General features: G+C 32.3%; 1 protein-coding gene across 23 annotated transcripts in view; it reads right to left on the bottom strand.

The window, feature by feature from the left end:
• MLLT10 (MLLT10 histone lysine methyltransferase DOT1L cofactor) overlaps positions 1 to 20,464 on the bottom strand; it is a 188,659-nt gene that overhangs the window by 44,991 nt on the left and 123,204 nt on the right. For 11 of the 23 annotated variants that reach the window (XR_005656040.1, XM_039877530.1, XM_039877528.1 and 8 more), the window contains 4 exons: positions 17,425 to 17,677; positions 13,783 to 14,352; positions 7,297 to 7,341; positions 6,401 to 6,433 (listed from right to left, as the gene is read on the bottom strand). Coding sequence is in view for 22 of the 23 variants with exons in the window: in XM_039877530.1 (XP_039733464.1) it covers positions 6,401 to 6,433; positions 7,297 to 7,341; positions 13,783 to 14,352; positions 17,425 to 17,677 (901 nt within the window). In the remaining variant the exon portion in view is untranslated. Of the gene's footprint in view, positions 1 to 6,400; positions 6,434 to 7,296; positions 7,342 to 13,782; positions 14,353 to 17,424; positions 17,678 to 19,091; positions 19,446 to 20,464 lie in introns of those variants that run through there. The other 12 variants (XM_039877532.1, XM_039877535.1, XM_039877539.1 and 9 more) reach the window with 6 other exon arrangements.

Here is a 20,464-nt window from a genome sequence, read left to right as displayed (position 1 = left end):
ATAAAGTTATGATATGATCCAGCAATTTTACTTCTACGTATATACCCAAGACAAATAAAAACATATGTTCACACAAAAACTTGTACATGAATATTCACAGTGGCATCATTCATACTAGCCAAGAAGTGAAACCCAAATGTCCATTAACTAATGAATGGATAAACAAAATGTGGTATATCCATACAATGTATATTATTCAGCCATAAAAAAAAGAACGAAGTACTGATAGATGCTACAAAATGGATAAATCTTATGTTTAAACATGGAAAACTTTATGCTAAGTAAAAGAAACCAGACAAAAAAGGCCACATATTGTATAATCCCTCTACGTGAAATGTCTAAAATAGGCAAATCCACAGAAACAGAAAGTAGATTAGTGGTTGCCAGCGGGTGGCGTGAACGGAGAGGAGGGATTGGGATTACGTATTTTCTTTTGGGGTTGATGAAAATGTTTCTGGAATTAGACAACAGTGAAAACTGTACAACACTGTGAATATAATTTTAAAAACCTCTGAACTGTATACTTTTAAATAGTTAAAATGGCAATTTTAACTATTACCAACTGTTACGTGAATTTTATCTCATTAAAAATTGGGGGGCAGTGCGAAGAGATAATGAGATATTAGAGAAACAGAATGAGAAACATTTACTTGAGAAACGAAATAAATATGAAAATGGATAAGGGGTGTTATTTTATACATATATCCATGCAAAACAACTAACTAAAGCAAAGGAATAATAAATTTAAAATTCAAGATAGTAGTTAACAATGGAGAAGGCAATGGTGAAGAGCATGTGCTAGATTCAATAGTGCTGGTAATATTCTGGTTCGTAAACTGATAGTAGGGTTCCTGAGTGTTCATTTTATTTGTGTGTGTTATATAACTTCTACATATTGCTTTTAATTTATCAAATATTTTGTAGTAAAAGTTGGAAAAGGATCTATGAATATATGGCAAAATATTAACAGGTGTTAAATCTGTAATGAATTCACAATGCCTGTATTAGTCTCTGTACTTTTTAAAATTTTTATAAATTGAAAAAAGGAAAATGTAGTACATTTTCAAAAAGCTTCGAAACACAGAGTGACCAATAATTTCTCTGCAATAAAATCAAGTACGATAAAAATCTGTCTCCTGGAACTGGCAACAAGAACTGGTCAATAGTAATTTCAGGGAGAAGAGTTAACAAAAAGGTTAACAAAATCATTCAATAAATGTGTTTGCTAATAAAACCTAACCCTGGAATTGATTTAAGTAATAACTTCTTAAAGTAAAGCAGATATAGTAGGCAGAATAATGCCTCTACACTCTCACACCCACAAAAAAACATCTATACTTTAATGCTCAGAACCTATGAATATATTATGTTAAATGGCAAAAGAGACTACACAAAAGAGTTTAAGATAAGGACCCTGAGATGGAGAGGTTATCCTGGATTGCCTGGGTGGGCCCAATCTAATCATCAGACTCCGCATAAACTTTGAATCTGCGAACCAGATAGATGAAAGCTTGAGAGAAACAACTCAACATTGCTGGCTTTGAAGAGGATGGGGCCACAAGGCAAAAAAAGCCAGCAGCCTCTAGAAGCAAGAAAAGGCAAGGAAACAGATTCACCCCTAGAACCTTAAAAGGAACAAAGCGTACCAAACCTTTGTTTTAACCAAGTGAAGTCCATATCAGACTTCTCTAGAACTGTAAGGGAATATATTTGTATTAAGTTTGTGATAATTTGTTACAGGGAACATAGAAAACAAAGGAGAGTAAGATGAAACGTCAATTCATCTTTTTCCTTCCACCCCCAGTGACACGTCTTAAGTTTTTTACTGCTTGATGCCCAACATAATGACGAAAAGAATGTAAAGCTAACATTTGACACCTCATACCTGTTAGGATGGTTACTATCAAAAACCCAAAAAATTGTAAGTGTTGGCAATGATGTGGAGAAACAGGAACCCTTGCGCACTGTGGTTGGGAATGTAAACCAGTGCAGCCACTTTGGAGATATGTATGGTACATCCTCAAAATTAAAAATAAAACTACCATATGATCCAGCAATTGCACTTCTGGGTAAAATGGAGACACCAACAGATATTTACCTGCATTATCATATTTACAGCAGCTTATTCACAATAGCCATAAGTTGGAAGAAACCAAGTATCTTTCAACAGATAAAATGATGACATATGCATACAGTGGGATATTATTCATCCATAAAAGGAAGGAAAATCTGAAACATGCTGTAACATATAGGTGAACCTTGAGGACTTTACGCTAATAAGCCAGTCACGAAAAGACAAACACTGCATGATTCCACTCACATGAGGTATCTAGAGAGTCAAATTCATAAAAACAAAGTAGAATAGTGGTTGCCAGGGGCTGGGGGAGGAGGAAATGGCGGAGCTGTGGTTTAATATTAGAGTATCAGTTTTACAGAATGAAAAAGTTGTGAAGATTAGTTGTACATTTTAGTTGTGAATATACTTAACGCTACTGAACTATACACTTAAAAATGGTTAAAATGATCAATTTTATGTTATGTGTACTTTACCAAAATTTTTTAAAAGTTAACACTTGGGAAAAAAGGGAAAACACAAACATATGGATTTTTCCAACTAAGTCCAAACAACTCTCCATCAATCTCTCAGCCTAAATATCACTTCATTAAGTGCCAATCCTACACTTATCTTTGCAATTAAAAATATAGTCCAGAGCTTTTAGGCAAGAAGAATTTTAAAAAGGCAAATAAATTGGAAAGAAAGAACTAAAACTGTTGCTATTTGCAAATACAGAAAACTCTAAAGACTCCAACAAAAAAACTATTATAATAAACAAAGTCAGTAAAGATGCAGAAAACAAAATCAATATACAAAAATCTGTCGCATTTCTTTACTCTTATAATGAACTATCATAATGAGAATTTAAGAAAACAATCCCATTTACAAATGCATCAAAAAAAATAAAAGGCTTAGAAATAAATTTAACCATGGAGGTGAAAAAATCTGTACACTGAAAATTATAAGCATTAATGAAAAAATCTGAAGACACAAATAAATGAAAAGACAGTCCATGCTCATGGATTTAAAAAGTTAATAGTTAGAATGTCCATACTACTCAAAGCAATTGACAGATTCAATGCAATCCCTATCAAAAGTCCAATGGCATTTTTCACAGAAATAGAACAATCCTAAAATTTGTATGGAACCACAAAAGATCCCAAATGGCCAAAGCAATCTTGAACGGGGAAAAAAAAGCTGAGGCACCACACTCCCTGATTTCAAACTATACTACAAAGCTAGAGTCATCAAAACAGACCCATGGACCAAAGGAACACAAGAGAGAGCCCAGAAAGAAACCTATGCATATATGGTCAACTAATTTATGACAAAGGAGCCAAGAATATATGACAAGAGAGAAAGAAAGGGCCGTCTCTTCAATAAATGGTGCTGGGAAAACTGGACAGCAACATGCAAAGAATGAAGCTGAACCACTATCTTACGCCATTCACAAAAATTAACTCAAAATGGATTAAAGACTTGAAGTAATACCTGAAATCATAAAACCACTAGAAGAAAACACAGTAAGCTCCTTGACATGGTCATGGCAATGATTTTCTTAGATCTGACACCAAAAGCAAAAATAAACAAGTGGGAGTAAATAATTGTAATATATATCTAATAATGATAAGGGGTTAATATCCAAAATATATAAAGAGCTAAAACAAATGAACAACAAAAAAATCTGATTAAAAAAATGAATCTGAACAGACATTTTTCCAAAGAAGACATACAGTTGTCTAACAAATACACGAAAAGATGCTCAACATCACTAATCATCAAGGAAATAAATGCTAATCAAAACCACGAGATAATCATCTCACATCTCTGTTAAAAGAGTTATCGTCAAAAAGAGAAGAAATAACATGTGTTGGCGAGGATGTGGAGAAAAGGGAAACCTTGTGCACTGCTGGTGGTAATGTGAATTGGTCCAATCACTATGAAAAACAGTTTGGAGATTCCTCAAAAAATTAAAACTAGAACTACCATATAATCCAGCTATTCCACTTCTGGGAATTTATCTGAAGGAAACAAAAACACTAAAAGACAGTCCATCCTCTGTATCCCTGGGTTTTGCACAAACCTGCAGGTTCAACCAACTACAGAGAATATTGGGGGAAAAAGGTTACGTTGTTGCTAAACATGTACAGGCTTTTTTTTCCTTATCATTACTCCCTAACCAATACAATTATTTACATGGCATTTATATTGTATTAGGTATTATAAGTAATCTAGAGATAACTTAATGTATATGGGAGATAAATAATATACAAATATTATGCCATTTTACATTAGGGACTGGAGCATCCACAAATTCTGATTTTCTCAGGGGATCCTAGAACCAAACTCCTATGGATACCAAGGGATGACTGCGACCATGTTTATTGTAGCATTATTTATAACAGCCAAGACATGAAAACAATGTTAGTGCGTACTGATAGATGCATGGATAAAGAAAACACACACACACACACAATAGAATAATACACACACACACTTACTCGCCAAGTAAATGAACGTACTACATTTGCGATAATATGGATGGATCTTGAGGGCTTAATGCTAAGTGAGCTAAGTCAGAAAAATAATATGTATACTGTATATTCTCATTTACTTATATGTGAAATCTTAAAAACAAAAACTGAAAAAAAAAAAAAAACCCCAAGCTCATGGATACAGAAAACAGACTGGTGGTTGCCTCAGGCAGAGGGTAGGGGGTGGAGGGATAAGGATAGTGCTGGAGGGGCAAAATAGATGAAAGGAGTCAAAAGGTACAAACTTCCAAGTAAGAAAAAATATATAAGTCCATTACTTATTTTGTTTATATCTGACTAAGAATACACAAGTATCTGATTATACTTCTAATTCTCTCAAACACAATCTCGCAAAACTGAAAAATTTAAAAACCTGTGTTTATTATATTAATCCCATGACATTAATTTCATTCATCCAGAGAAACATGACAAGTGACCCAATTAAATTAACACAACCCAGTACTTTGTCAATTAATAATGGCAAAGGATTTACGTGGGCGTTCAGTCACAATTGCTTCCCATGATATCTACTTTCTTTTTACCCCAAGTATACTCTTTTCAAACTTCCAGCATGTCTCCAAATTCTAATATTCCAAAACAAACAGCAAGTCTAAATTTATCTATGCAAACAGAAAAAGATGTTAAACCTCTTCATTTTATACTTCCCTGCCAAAGAATGGGTAACACGTTTATTCTCAAGAATGTTTCCAAACCCTTTTCCTCTAAATACCTAATGTTCAAGAGTTCCTTGTTATCTGAAGTATTCATTATCTAAGATTCTGCGGTTCCAAGTTACACAGGAAAGCAAGTTATAAATAAACGTACTCATTAATAAAATGACCATTTATAAAATCATGTTCCAACCACTCCCACCTTCAAATCAACATGAGTGTCTATGCCTGCTCATCATGCCATTTTGCTGGTTGTAGATTTGTAAACACCTGACGTGATCAAAACATGATGCAAACTGACTGCAAATGAAACTACATTAGCAAAATATGCAAGATTTCATAAAGTTAATGAAATTGTGTTGGAAAACTGCTTGGAATAATATACAGTCAAATAAATAAGAGTTACGTGAGTTAAAAATGAAAAAGAAAATCAATAATAATGACAGTAGGTTCAAAAAAGTTTTTTTGAACATCAAAGGATTAAGAAAGGCTCTCAGAAACTGAAGAAATTCTTGAATATTTTTGCAAAAATAACTTTCATTATAATAATATTGAAGAAGTGAAAAATGATAGCAGCATTTGCTTTATATCCTTAGTTCAGAACCCAATGCTACAGAAAATGCAACTCCCTTTTAAGAAAACTAGGTCCCAAATTAGACATAATTTAAAAGGCTATCTTCCTTTTTATTCATTATATGGAATATAGGAGTAAAATAATAAAAATATTCTATACATTAATTTAAAATAATAAAAACAAAATTCACATTCCAAGTTGTGGAAGCAGTAGCAAATTCCTAATGTAGGTACCAATTACTAAATGCTGGCAAGAGAGAGCTCAAAGAACTACAAAAACCACTTGCAAAAACATAAAAGAGAAAAGACTTTTATAAAGTTAGAACAACACTATTATCATTTTGCCTTACAAAGAGACAATAAAAGACAAACTGATGAACTATATTGACCTGTTATCCTCCTGTAGGCAGTCTACAAAAGTTTTCACTAAGGTGCTGAACAATTGCCTCACTGCAGAGCTGGATTTCATCTCATCAATAGAACATGCAAGCTTTCAATTGGGATTCTCTATAAAAGGCAAGCTTTGTGATAAATGAACCACCAGAGAAGATTCTAATAAAACTTACCATTGTGTATTGCATTCAGCAACTCTGAGAAAGCTTTTAAGTAAGGAAAAAAGGACTTCAGGTTAAGATCATTTTCAAACACACAAAAGAAATACACAGGCATAGACTGAATCAGTACAATAAAAATCTCAATAAGTCTATCATGTATCATTACTTGATTCATTAAAACTGCAAGCTCGGCTCGTTTTTTACATGGTATAAATTTCTAAATAGGGTATTTCATTTGCCGATATATTACCTACTAAATTTAAATGTTAGATATATTGTCATAATGATGACAAACTTCCTTAGTCATAAACATATAACTAAAATCACTTTACAAGAGACACTTAGTAATCTAACTATGTAATCTCTTCCATGCAAAAAATGAGTATAGGATGCAATTCTACATAGGTAAATCCACCTTTGGTCACATTCAACAAAATTTATTTGAAGAAAAACCTCGTTGTATCAACTAACCAGATCAAACATTCTCATTTCCTAGAATTCAGTATAACAGTCTCAAAATATGTAGCAGTCTAAGCAAGAAAGGTATCTAATGCCAATACACAAATATTGAAAATCTGTATTAACATTAAGATTAGTGGAAACTGAAATACTGAAAATATTACTTGATTAGGGAACAGAAGTCACAATTCCATAATGGAAGTACCATATTAAAAGGCCAACAATAATTAAAATTTGTTCATAATTTGACCGAATGTGGATCCTGAACACAAGACAAAGCAGTAGCTGAAGTAAGGTATCTTTGTAGGAGAAAGAAATCAATTCAATTAACAACAAATTGCATTTTGGTAAAATTAAAATTCAGAGGTTCAGAGGTGGCATATTATACTAGAAAAAGCACTAGATTAGGAGTCAAAAAGCCTGGGTACCAACCCAGTTCGACAACTTACTAGTTGTTGGACAAGCTCCATCATGCCGATACTGCATGGAAATTTCTGTTGGGAGGGAGGAGAAAGGAAATCAGCAAAGAAGTTGCCAGTGACTCAAGAACAGAAAAAGAAAACAGGACAGAAAAACAGGAAAACATTCACTTAAAAGTCTAGCTGAGAAGGGCAACCAGACTGCAGGCACAGAAATTATAAGCCAGTAATTGGGATGTGAGGGGTGAGAGGACCAAATGTGATGGAATTCTCACAAATCTTAATGGGATAGTGTGGGAATGTGTGTGCATGTGTGTACCAAGAATGAGGAAAAGACATAACAGCTTATAAGTAAATTTGCATGACAAATATCTAAAAATAAAATGAATTCACTACTAAGAGAAACTACAGCTAGGCAACATGATAAACTAATGTGTTTTATATAATCCATTAGATGTAAACAGTTTATCAAAAACATCTGAATGCAGTAGTCAATTAGAAATTACAATTTAAGTATGAAAATTATTTAGTTTATTTCTGAGCAGAAAACCATTATGATTTATATTTACAGAACAGTATAAAATTCATTAAACTACACTCAGCTTACTTTCTTGTAACCTTTCATTTTTGATGACGGTAAGGAATGAATAAACCATTACTCTTTTTTAATCCATCCAAATAAGAACAAGCAGAGGGTGACATGAGGCAATAAAACAGTGCCGAAAGCAAAAATCTGCTCAGAAAATGGGAAATAAGTTTCTATATCACATTGCAAAGGCAAAAACAGTTGATAAAACCAGGACTAAGGCCACTGTGAGTCACAGGACCTGGTCTGCTAATCCTGGAAACAACTGGTATTCTCTTGTGGCTAACACTGTTGGCCAAGTTCTTTTCAAGAGGGATGTCTGAGAATTCTCTGGATATTACTTAGCCAAAAATGTGACCTCTAGGAACCATGTATACAACAGAGCCTTCCAGGCAACCATCATTCACACATCTACCCATATATGTACCTCAGAAGTCGAGTCTAATCATGGGCCCAATTTGAATAGCTTGAAATAATAAGAAAGACAAAGCATGGTAGAAAAAGCTAGTGTTCACTTTCAATGACTGTAATGTTAAAAGAATTTTACCTTCGATGCTGTTAAAAAATCAAACATTTAGACCACTTCAGTGTAAGTCTTTTCCAGATGACACGTGAAAATGAGACATGGTGGGAGAATTTACCACCTTAATGCTTCCCAATACAATTGAGATTTAAAAAGGGAGTGAGGGCTACTAAAGAGACTAACAAGATACATTATTGAGAAATGGTAGCTGTTTGGAATGGTGCTGAAAAATAATCAAAGGACACTCATAATAGCCAAAGAACTTTCTCAACAGGGCGGGGCGTTAATATGTTTTGCCTTTGATCTAATATTTTTGTAAAAAGATAACCATGTGTATAGGCTCGCATTTTCAACTCATCAAAGACCAAAACAAAATCAGGGAATTTTCCAAGAAAGCAAATTCCAAGGTATACCCTGGTCTTAACAGCATCCAGTATAATCGATATATATAAAATCATGAACCTGAGTCATTAAGATAGGTTCAAACTACGCTCAGTAACTATCTACTCCTTGAACTACACTATTATATTAGTAACTCTACTCCTGTGAGTTTATTAGATTAATATTTGCATCTTTGTGATTCCCTTATTTGTTTACAGAATCAGCCTATTCCTAACTAAAATATTTTACTAGGGCAAGACTTCTCAGTTTCATTTTACCAACCTAAGGAGATATGACATAAATATGGATATATTTAACAAGAATCTTTTCATAGTTATATGGGCTCCAGTTAAACTTTCATAACCTTCATGTTTCAGCAGAAAGCAGAACAAACTTCTCTTGAAGTGATCTGTTCATATTAATACTCTTCTCCATGAAATCTTTACGACTTTAAGAATAAGTACATAGGATCACAACCAAAGGAATGCCTTTCCAGAATCTCCTTTTGCAGCATTTATCACCACTAAATTCCATCGCTGAAAGAGATTTCGAGTGTCTTCACTTAGAAAAGTATGGCACTATATTAAAGAACTAGAGACTAAAGTTTTTAAAAACAGAACCATATATTTGAAAGACATAATATACCCAAAGGAAAAAAGTTAATGTTAAAACATCTACTCCTTATCATTATCATTTATTAATGAATATCAGCTTTTTCTCAAAGAAAACAAGATATTGATTTTTGTGAAGAAAAAAGTAAAAAAATAATAACTTTCTTTGGGAGTGAGCACACAGTGAAGTATGCAGATGTTGTATTACAAAGTTGTAAAACCTGAAATTTACATAGTTATTAACCAATGTTATCTCAATAAATTTTTCACTTTGGTAAATCATTAACTCTCATAATGTGGTTGAGATAAATAGGAAAACAGCATATCGACTCTATCAAATACTATACTAATTTTCAATGTCTCTAAGGACTAGGTGCCTACTTGTTAAGGTATCAAAAGAATATATGTAGCAAAGAACTTAATCAAAGGCTTAACATAATCTGTGAACCAAAACTTACAACCCTTAGTAGTCACTTAACACACATTTCCATTTTGTGCAAGTCACTGTATAATACAACAGGTCATTTATCAGGATGTCCTTCAATTTATAATAAAAATCTTACAATCTAAACCTTTGATCAATGAGTTTACAGGTGTTTTCTGAGTTTCTATTCTGATTGGATCTGGGGATCCTAGAATAACTAACTATCTTGCTACATACACTCTATTGTAATTTAAACATGTCATGACACGATTTTGATTACTGTTAAATCGATGCTTCTAAATAACAATTTTAAGAGAACCACATCATAAGGGACCTAATTTCTACTACTTTATATCTCAGTTGTGGTAAAACAGGAGAAACAACAACAGCAATAATAGCAGTTGTCCTGCCAACTTCACAAGGTTGTTCCAAAGATCAAATGAGACAGTAGTTAAAGAGTTCTTTAGAAACTGTTAGGTGCTCTCAAACATAAGATATTACCATTATTACAAGCTGACAGAAGCAATTTTTTTCCATTAATTAAATTCTTTTAACAGTAAATTGCCAGAATTAAGTCCAGGATGTTTATTCTAGTAGAAAGACCACTAGCCTATAATTCCAATTTCTTCATTCACCCTTGCATTCAACTCTCCATAATCCCACCCTGCCCTATTTAATCAATATTAACTCCAACTATCGCACAAAGACAAATTTCTTGTTTCTATTAGGTTTATCTTTTGAATGTATCTTAACTTTCTTTTCTGATGACATTGTTGGTCTTCTTTTTCTGCCTAGTCCAAAGTACAACTCAAATTTCATCTCTACCAACTTAATTATACATCCTAAACTGGCCTGTAATACTGCATGGGAAGCTTTACAAATAAATAATTTCATTTGCAACCTGGTTATAAACAACTTAAAGGCAAGTACTGGATGCAACTAATCATGTGATATGTTCTCAGTGATTACTACAGTATTCATTTTTTAAAAGATGTTTAATATTTATTATGTTCAGAGCACTGTGCTGATGTGAGCAGACAGTGGTGAACATGACAAACGCAGCCCCTAACCTCATGGACCTAGGATCATAGTACATGTGATAGTATAACATCACAGCCAACAGGTGCGTACAAAGGTCACCTTCATCATTACTAAATTATCAACCTGTCATTAAACCAAATGAATCTTTTTAAAAGGGCATCATGAAAACCAGCTCTTCATAACGCAGTGCACAGTATATATTTTCTCCTTCCTATTGATTTATACAGGGAGAAAGTTTCATGCTTTTACAACTACTAAACCATTTCTCAATCTAAAATTAGTCCAAAGGAAAAATTTATATTTTCATACTAGTAGGAGATACTACTGTTGCAAGTTAAATTGCTGGCTCAAATTCTCTCATTGATCTTGTTCCTTAAAGTAGGACTGACATTATACTAGTGTGGTTTTAAACCCTTAGCAAACATCCCTTGAACTTTATATTAAGCATCTCTGAAATCAAGGAAAATGCATAGTTCCATGACAAGAGCTGTGAGAATTGTATGTTTCTTCTTCTATCTGAGTAATAATACTTGATGCTTGTCAAGTGCTTAAAACTGTGCAGCACATACTAAGTTTCAAAAGCAGTTTGTAATTCTTAACTTATGCTAAGAAGGCATAATTTCTAAATATTCACGGCATTTAGCCAGCTTCTTCTAGGTAAGAATAGTACTAAGTTTATCAAGAGAGTGCTCTGATTTAATCCTAAAACTTTTATTAAAATGTGCAAAATTAAAGAATGTATTATCTCAAACAGTTTTAAGTAACTAATCTTATTCTATTATTGTTTAAATATTTATGGGAATTTCACTTTACCTAATGGTGAGGTTAAAGGGAAACAAATTCTTATTTTTCTGCCACAGAGGTACCACAAACACTGCCCTCTAAAAGTAATCATTGTGTAAAGAACACTATTTCCCATGCCTAAAATCTCCCTAAATTTGTAAAAGGTAGGAAAATCTCTTTAGGGATGTCGATCAATTATTTGACTCCATTAATTTGAGGATATGTGTTTCAAATGGCATTTAAATGCAATTTCTGAAATTCAGTAATTATTAGATGATACTTCTATGTATAAGAAATCGGTAAGCATCTCTTCACAAAGCAAATTTAGGCTTAATTTTCTAAGTTACTCATCTGATTACTGCGCTTCTTGCTAAAAATGAATATGAACTCATTTTTATCTTTGTAAATTTACCTAAATTTACTTTTTGTAACTAGAGGCTGAGGTTAATTTTTACGCCATTCTGGTCTCAAAGGAAACATATTATATAAATAAGATGTATATTCGAGTGTGTAATATATTTAAATCTTTTCAATGAACTTATTTCTCAATGCAATTTATATTTCCTTCCACTAAAACAGTGGTTCTCAACCAAGGGAAATTTTTGCTCCCCACCCCGGGCAGATAGGTTTTTTGATTGGGGGTTGGGGGAGGTGGGTCTTGGGTGCTCATCTAGAGGGTAGGGCCTAGGGATCCTGATAAACATCCTACAATGCACAGGACAGGGCAGCACAGCACAGCAAAGAATAATCCTGACCAAGAGAGTACTTGGCAACAGTACCAAGACTGAGAAATCCTGCTCTAGAACCATCTTTAAAGCTGCTAATGAAACAATACTTCCATAGTTTCCACTCTCTTCTTAAAAACGTGACAAACAAGTCCACCACAGGCACTGAAGCTAGCTATGAGAAACAGAAAGAAATCCCTGGTGTGTTAATTTAGGCAACTTATTTTACCTGTCTAAGCATCAGTTTTATCTGCTGTAAAATAGACGCATTAATAGTTTTTACTTTATAAAACTGTTGTGAGGATTAAACAAGACAATAATTATAAAGCACTTAACAGGCTCTGGCACAAAACAAATGGTAGTTATAGTTACTATTTTTCACATATGACCTTTAAACATGCTCTTTTCTCCCTTAGAATAGTCTTTCTCGTGTTTACTAACTGAAATTATTATCTGCACAACTATAAAAACAATCCCAAAATCTATATTTATAAAATGTATGTGAACATTCTTCATTAAATTGTATTTATTACTTTTCCATACCATTTCCTAGCTATCCTCACCACCAACTAATAGAACTGATAAAATCTTAAATTTATTTTAGCAAAAATCTCCTTATTTCTATAATCAGAAATCTAAAAATCAAAAAAAGGGTGAGGTTTACAACCAACACTTATTTAAACTCATTTACTTTAAATTCAAGATGTAATTAAAAACATAAATGTGAAAATTTAACTATCCAGAAGTTTTTGTCTAAAAACATGCATCGTAAAGTTTTATAAAAATTGAAAAAAAATATAAAGTACAGGTTAAAGAAGCACCCCAAGGTGTGAGTAACAACATATATAAATTTATTGATTCTATAATAAAGATAATGGTAAAACAAACAAAACACCTGTTAAACAAACTTGAAAACAAAAATATAAATCATTTCAGATACCTCCTAAAATGTGATTGTTAAAAAGGTCCATAAATTTAAATTATTTATCACTGACTGAAAAATATTCCAGATGGAGTAATCCAACTAAAATTTGTGTGAGAAACTGTTGAGAAACTAAAGACTGACTGAAATTTAGAGAAAGGAAGAAGCTCAAAAACAAATACCCATCAAAAACATAGTGTGTAAAAACTTTCACACCTTCAATGTGAATTCTGAGTTGGTTTTCAAAATACTGTGGAAGTGAAGCAAAAACAAAAATGGGAAATTAATTCTAAGTCTCTCATAAGAAATGACCAATAAACTATTTCATTTATATTTGTATCAGATTAGTGCCAAATGTCTTCTCAAATTGTCTAAGATCTTAACACATTTTTTTCATTACAATAATCAAATGTCAGCAACTCAAGTATTATCATAACAGTTAAAATAAATTTACTTTTTGGGGTAAAGGAAAGATGATGGCTGTGGAAGTAAGGGAGAAAAACAATGGGCAAATCCCTACCTGAACCAACTGGAGATGAGCCAACACTAAGACTCTGTAAACTTCCATTCCTGAGCAATGTAGGAGATTTCTGAAGACTAGAGCTTGTTATGCTTCCTGCAGCTGATGCTACAGATGATGTTGGTGAAGCAGAAGAAACTGAGAGATGAGAAACATTCTCTTGATTTTTGTTTCCTTTGGGTCTACCAGGCCCATGCTTACTTTGTTTATTTCCTTTTCTTTTCTTTTCCTTTACAGTTTCTTCCTCTATGCCAGAAGTTTGAGCCCGCTTATATCCTGCTGTAGGAAGGCTTGAATTACCCAAATCTCCAGGTGAATTTTCAAAGCTTTTAGGCTGTGAAATAACAGCTGAGGTCGAAGGGAGACCAATTATGGAACTAAAACTATTTACACCCCCTTCCTGGCTTCCAGACTCTCCTTTATGTACATCTTTGGTTGATGATGACTGTTGGGAGTGAGTGTAACTGTCATTACGTAGATCTGAGTCTGTAAAGCTCAAGAAATCCTGGGGAGACTGTACTGAACTTCCCGAAGATGATTTTACACTGCCTGGAGTTCCTGAAAAACTGCCTGTAGTATAAAAAAAAAAAAAAAAAAAAAAAAGGATAGGAAAAGAAAAAATTGGATGCAAAAGTTCCAATAAGCAGTAGAAATGACACAATCATCAAAAAGAGAGGGTGGAAAAAACTAACTATAAAACTTAGGGCATCACTATGTAACAAAGCTAGATTTTTTAAAAGGTTATAACTGAAATCAAGTTTATCTACAAAATTATCTTTAAAAAATACTTTTCATTTTATAGTTATTAAATTGAGTTGCAAGCCATTACTTATACAATTACCAAGATATAAGATGTGCTTTATTTAACCTACCTTCTACCATGGCAGCATTCCTCAATTCTCTCCCAAATACCTTGTATATGCTTAAGGCTGAAGAACAGCAAAGTCTCAAGGAAACTATGTTTGACAAGACTACAATTGGACTCTGAATGGCTTGGGGAACTTACTCTTTCTCAATTACTTAAGATATGATTATAAATGTTCCCAACATACAATAAGAACCAAAGGTGCTGCTTAGGTTATAAGTTCTGCGATTTAACTTAGGATAATGTTAGTGTTACTCAGTTAAAGCTACCCCACCAAAACATGGATTTAATCAAATAATAATGATCACATGGAACCTAATCTATATAACCTTATATACTCCCAGTCCAATTCCCATGGAGCTGCAGTAAGAAAAGAAATCATAGCCACTAACATTCTATTGTTTTTATGAAGGTAAAATCATAGGAGAGGCTCCTCTCATAAATCTCTTTCACAACTGCTTATTCTTTCCATACTCTTTAGATAAAGAACGTTAGTAGTCTACCATATCTTCATGAGCTATGAGAACTTCAAGTCTTATGTACCTGGTAGAAAAACAATATGGCTGGGGTGAAACAATGGTTTGGTCCATCATCTCATTTCACTAAACCCTCTCTTCATGCTCATCAAATGAAAAAAGGATTTAGACTCTGCTGTGACCACACATCTATCACATTTCATAAAACTAAACTATATATTTTAACTAATATATTTAGAAACAAAAGCTCAAAATAAAGAGTTTTATTGGAGTGGAAAGAAAATTTCAAGTAAGTGTTAAATTTTATTGCAGACCACATTCATAAGCAACACACATAAATCCACCTAAATATTTACAAAGATATTTTTTCCTCACACTCAAGAATTTCTTTTTAACTAAAGTTTCAAGGTTTTGATTTTAAATTTTAAGCTCTTCTGAAATAGCTTTTTTAAAAAAGAACATATTGTTTAAAATTTTAACTCTTTCCAAGACAATAAATGTCTTATTCATTTTAAAAAATATTTGTACCTATGTAAGCAATTTCAGGCTTTCTCTATATAGAAAACTATACATATTAAGAAGCCATTTACATTACCATCAATTATTTAAGGATAACTGTAATTTGCCACTTAATTAGCAGCTATAAAGAAGTTCTTTATTATCCATTCTGCTCTGTCACCATCTGTCTTTTTTCCTACACATTTTTTGTTTTTACAGCTGGTGTTAAAAGCTCACTACAATGTAGCAAATACTTTAAAACATTTAGCATACACACTACTTTAAATGTGTATTTTCTAAAATTCACATACTACCTGCAATGAAAAAAAATATATATCTTAAATATCCTAACTTTATATTTTGACTTTTAAAACTTTTATAGACTATTATCTCAGATATAAAAAATGCACATATTCTCTACCATGTCTTAACAAAGGCCAGAAAAGATTGCAATGTTGTGAAACTTAAGAAAATGAGAGATTTCTTTTCTAAATAGATCAGTACTTCAAAGATAGACTGAAAACTAAAAAATGCAGTTTTAACAGTGGAAAATAAGGTCTTAATTGTAGAGATGACTGAATTCTGCTGAAATCACATTTAAAATGTGAATGAAGTTACATTAAAATTTAATTAAGGTTTTACTACTTATTCTCCAGTGACATAAAAAAAGCAAATATAAAGTAATCTTATTAAATTAAAACAACAAATTTGGCATTTTATTTCTTTTCTATTTATCTAATTTTTTTGTATTATAAGGCCAAAAAAATCTGGAACTTGAAGGTCTCGAAGCCCAAAATAACTATTAGTTTAAAATATATAAATATAGCTTTTAATGAGAGGTCAGCGGACTAAGCAATCTCTCTATATATTCAAATTATACCCTGGTAATTTTGGATACAGGGCAAGGGGGTGGGGGTTGGGTGGAGCAGCATTTATTGTATATTTTACTAATGTATTTATCTCAAGCAGTTTTAACATTTATATTTCTCAAAATATTTGTGTTCATGTTAAAAATTACACAAAGTAAAAACCTACAACATAGGGCTAATGTATTCTAAAGTTTAACTGAGTTATTCTGTCCTCCATAAAAGAGGACTACTGTGGAAAACACAGCACGCCCAGTGTAATTTTAAATTTCACTCAAATAACAAATTATTTTTCAATATAAGCATGTCCCATATAAATGCATGGGCCATATTTCTAGTGAAAAAGTAATTTGTTGTTTAACTGAAATTCAAAATTAACTAGGCATCCTGTAAATACAGCAGCCTTACCAAAAGATATGGTCTGAGCAAAATTCGACTTTAAACTTCAAGTTTTATAATAAATGCATTAATAATCAACAACTACTATTTACTGAGAGCTATTTGGTTCCCCCTAAAAATTACCCAGTACTTTTTTACTTACTAAAAACATATCTTAACTGTTTCAGTGTTTAATTAGGAAAGGTAAATACAAACAATTTGTAAAAAAACAATGACCTCTATAGAGTAGAAAGGAAAACTCCAGCTTCTATTGTCTTTCTCCCCAAACTTAAACTTTATTCCACATCTACTTAAACATTAAAATTATAATTCAACTTTGGAAGCACATGTCATAACATAAAATGAAAGCAAAGAACCCAGAAAAATTTTAACAAGGAATACTAGTCTTTGAAGGAATCTTACTACAGCAATTAATCATAAATAATCTTCAATGATCCATTAGTTATAAGTAAAAAATAAACTATTTTACAAAACTTAACTACTATCATTGATCATATCATAAGAACAAGTATTTTAACTTAAACATCATAATTAATACCTTGCTGGAAAGGACTAGCTGCTGACACAGTCGTTCCTGGATTTCTTCCACCAGGCTTTCTTCCCCTTTGACCTGAGCTGTGAGCTGAAGATTTCTTCCCTTTGCCCTCTGACCCTCTAGCCTCGGAAACATCTTTTCCACTAGGTGTATGTGCAGAGACTTCCTGGAAATTTGCATTTGTAAATCGTGCTGCGGTATCTTCCAAGCGCTTCAATGATCCAGATATAGAGTTGCTGCTAGTGCTCGTATAAGTCTAACATTTTGATTGAGAAAGGAAGTAAAAGGGGGGAAAAATGATTATATTTTGGCTACAGATAAAAAAAGATGGCACATTTAAAATAACTACTGGACTTGTAAGATAAACGTATAATAGTTTCTGTTTTAAAAATAAGTCAGTACACCTAAGCAAATCATCTAAAAAGACTTACATTAGAATCTCTTACAAACACTATTTTTAAAAATGTAGGTAACTTATAGTATAGCTGTTTGAGCACCAAACTGCAGCATTAGTAAAAGTGCATATTAGTCATATTTATTCAGTGACACATAATAAATAATAGTGAAAGTACTTGTTTCTCAAGCAACATCATTCTCAAGAAGAACATACTACTTCCTAAACATGAAATTAAAATCAGCCTTAGTGTTCAGCACAGGAAGGCGACAATTAGTGAAGTGAGGTGCTACAAATTCATTAGAGGAATATATCCATGAGATTATAAGGATTGAGCACAGGTCAGAGCAAGAATTTTTAAATTCATGGGAAGGCTGCTTTTCAAAACAGAAAGATTAAAGCCTTTGAAACAGAAATCATTTCTTCCAAGTAGCAAGTTGAGGAAACAGTTATATTGTGCAGTTAAAATTTTTTAAAGTTAAAAATATTATTATACCCTAAAATTGATTCTCAATCATCCCCTTGATCTAGATATGTTAGTGAAAAGAGCTAGGTAAAGATTTACTTAAACATTTAGTTTCCAGGTTTTTTGGTTTTTTTTAGTTTCCAGTTTTTAATAATCTTTTAAATACAAGGTGTGTGCAAGTAACAGCAAATAAATGACTATAAAAATGGGAAAACGTATTTAACCAGAGCACAGTAATTAAAATGCTTCAAAATGAAAGGTTTGTAAGGTCCACAGGGTCAGAGATTTTTGATGCTGTTGTTAAATTCATTAAGTACCTGGAACATAACCAGCCTTAAATTTCTGTTGAATGAATTAATAACTATTTTTCTAATATATATATATCTAAATACATATTTTCTAATATATATATCTAAATATATTTAGATATATATTTTCTAAATATATATATCTAAAATCTGACACAAGTGAAATCTAAAAATATAGAAAACTGAAATTTCCCACATATAACTACCACTCATTAATTACAAGCCCTCAGATAAATTAGAAAAATGAGAGTGATAATGAAATCAGGTTTCAAAATAGTTGGCATCTTTAGCAAAATCAATGTTCAAAAAGAGTGAGAAAAGACATCTTGCTGCAAATAACAGATTTTCATTACCAAATACGAGACATTATCTCATAAAAACAAGCTATAATCACTAATCTAACAAATTATAATCCACAAGTAAAAACAAAGGTTTCAATGTAAACTGCAGGAGAAAACAACACTCCCATTTAACAAACCAATCATATTTAAGCTGATTAAACTTGATGGATTATTTCAGAAACATGAACCTTTTTCATGCTGAGCAGGTCACTTTGGAAACCACCCACTTCACTTTTCAAATAATTTTCCCAATAACTCAAGTTGCTCTTGAGGTTCTCCATCCCACATCTGACCCTAGTGAAGTTTAAAAGTCATCCAAAGAAAACGCAGTGGTGTTCTTCATTCATGTACAGTACTTTGTCCATGTATCAAATAAGGAGGGAAAACTGGGTGAGGTACCAAAAACAGAAATGCAAAATGTGCTTCCACACAGTAATCTAAATTAGGGTTGGTCAATTTTCTCATTCATTTAATATTCTTGTTTACCCCTGAAGTACAAATATGTCCATAAGTCTAATGAAAACATGACATTTGGAAGGCATCACAAAAAAAAGCAATGAATGAAAATTAAGTAAATTTCAGTGACAAAAGTCCTACTTAAATAAAACTAAAATTTTTTTAAATTTATTTTTCAATTACAGTTGGCATACACTACTATGAGTTTCAGCTGTATAACATACTGATTAGACACTTATATACTTTATGACATTTTTTAAAACTTTGACACCTTGTAAGTTTCAAAACATACTATAGATTTCTTTAAAAAAAAAAGAAAATAAAATTTTAGCTGAAGATTCTAACAGTTAAAATAAAAAAGTATACTTAATGAAGGGGGAAAAAAAGGCTACACAGGTTTAACTCAAAGACCTCTATCTTAAACTCCATGTTTGTAAGTTAATTTGAGAGTATTTGTTCCATAACATGCTGTCTATATAATATGGTACTGTGGAATTACATTATAAACCTACAGTCAACTCAAAATCAAGGTGTAGAAAGAAAAAGGAGAGGGTAGTGGCGAGGGCGGGGGAAGGTTGAAAGACACGCAATGAGTAAGCCTGTCATCACAAATGTGTTGTTTCCTCAGTTTCTCAATCTAAATAACTCATTGTATGAGCATCTCCCTGCTCTGAAAGCAACTGCAGTGCTTAAAAATACATATGTTTCATGTAAATTGACTCATAAAACACAAACTAACGATTTCAACTGGTATTCAACTGAACAAAATATAGCCTTTCTTTTTCTCTTCCACTAGAGATAAAACTGGATATTTGGCCATACTAAGAGTCTCTAAAGAAGTGCATAACTACTTTGGTCTATACTGTGATTTACAGGCAATTTAATAAATCCTTTAAAATAGACATGTGGAATATGTATGATTTTTGTTTTATGGCTAACTATAATTACTAATCCTCAGATAAGATACAATGCCAATATAAATTATTGATCAGGAACAAAAAAATATTTCCTACTTCAAACAAAAAATTTAGGCTCAGTTCAACAATTACTCTATAATATGTAACCAAAGAAACAACAG

Source organism: Pteropus medius, unplaced genomic scaffold, assembly GCF_902729225.1.
Source record: "Pteropus medius unplaced genomic scaffold, Ma_sr-lr_union100, whole genome shotgun sequence".
Taxonomy (NCBI): domain Eukaryota; kingdom Metazoa; phylum Chordata; class Mammalia; order Chiroptera; family Pteropodidae; genus Pteropus; species Pteropus medius.
This window is presented reverse-complemented; position numbering and strand designations above follow the sequence as displayed.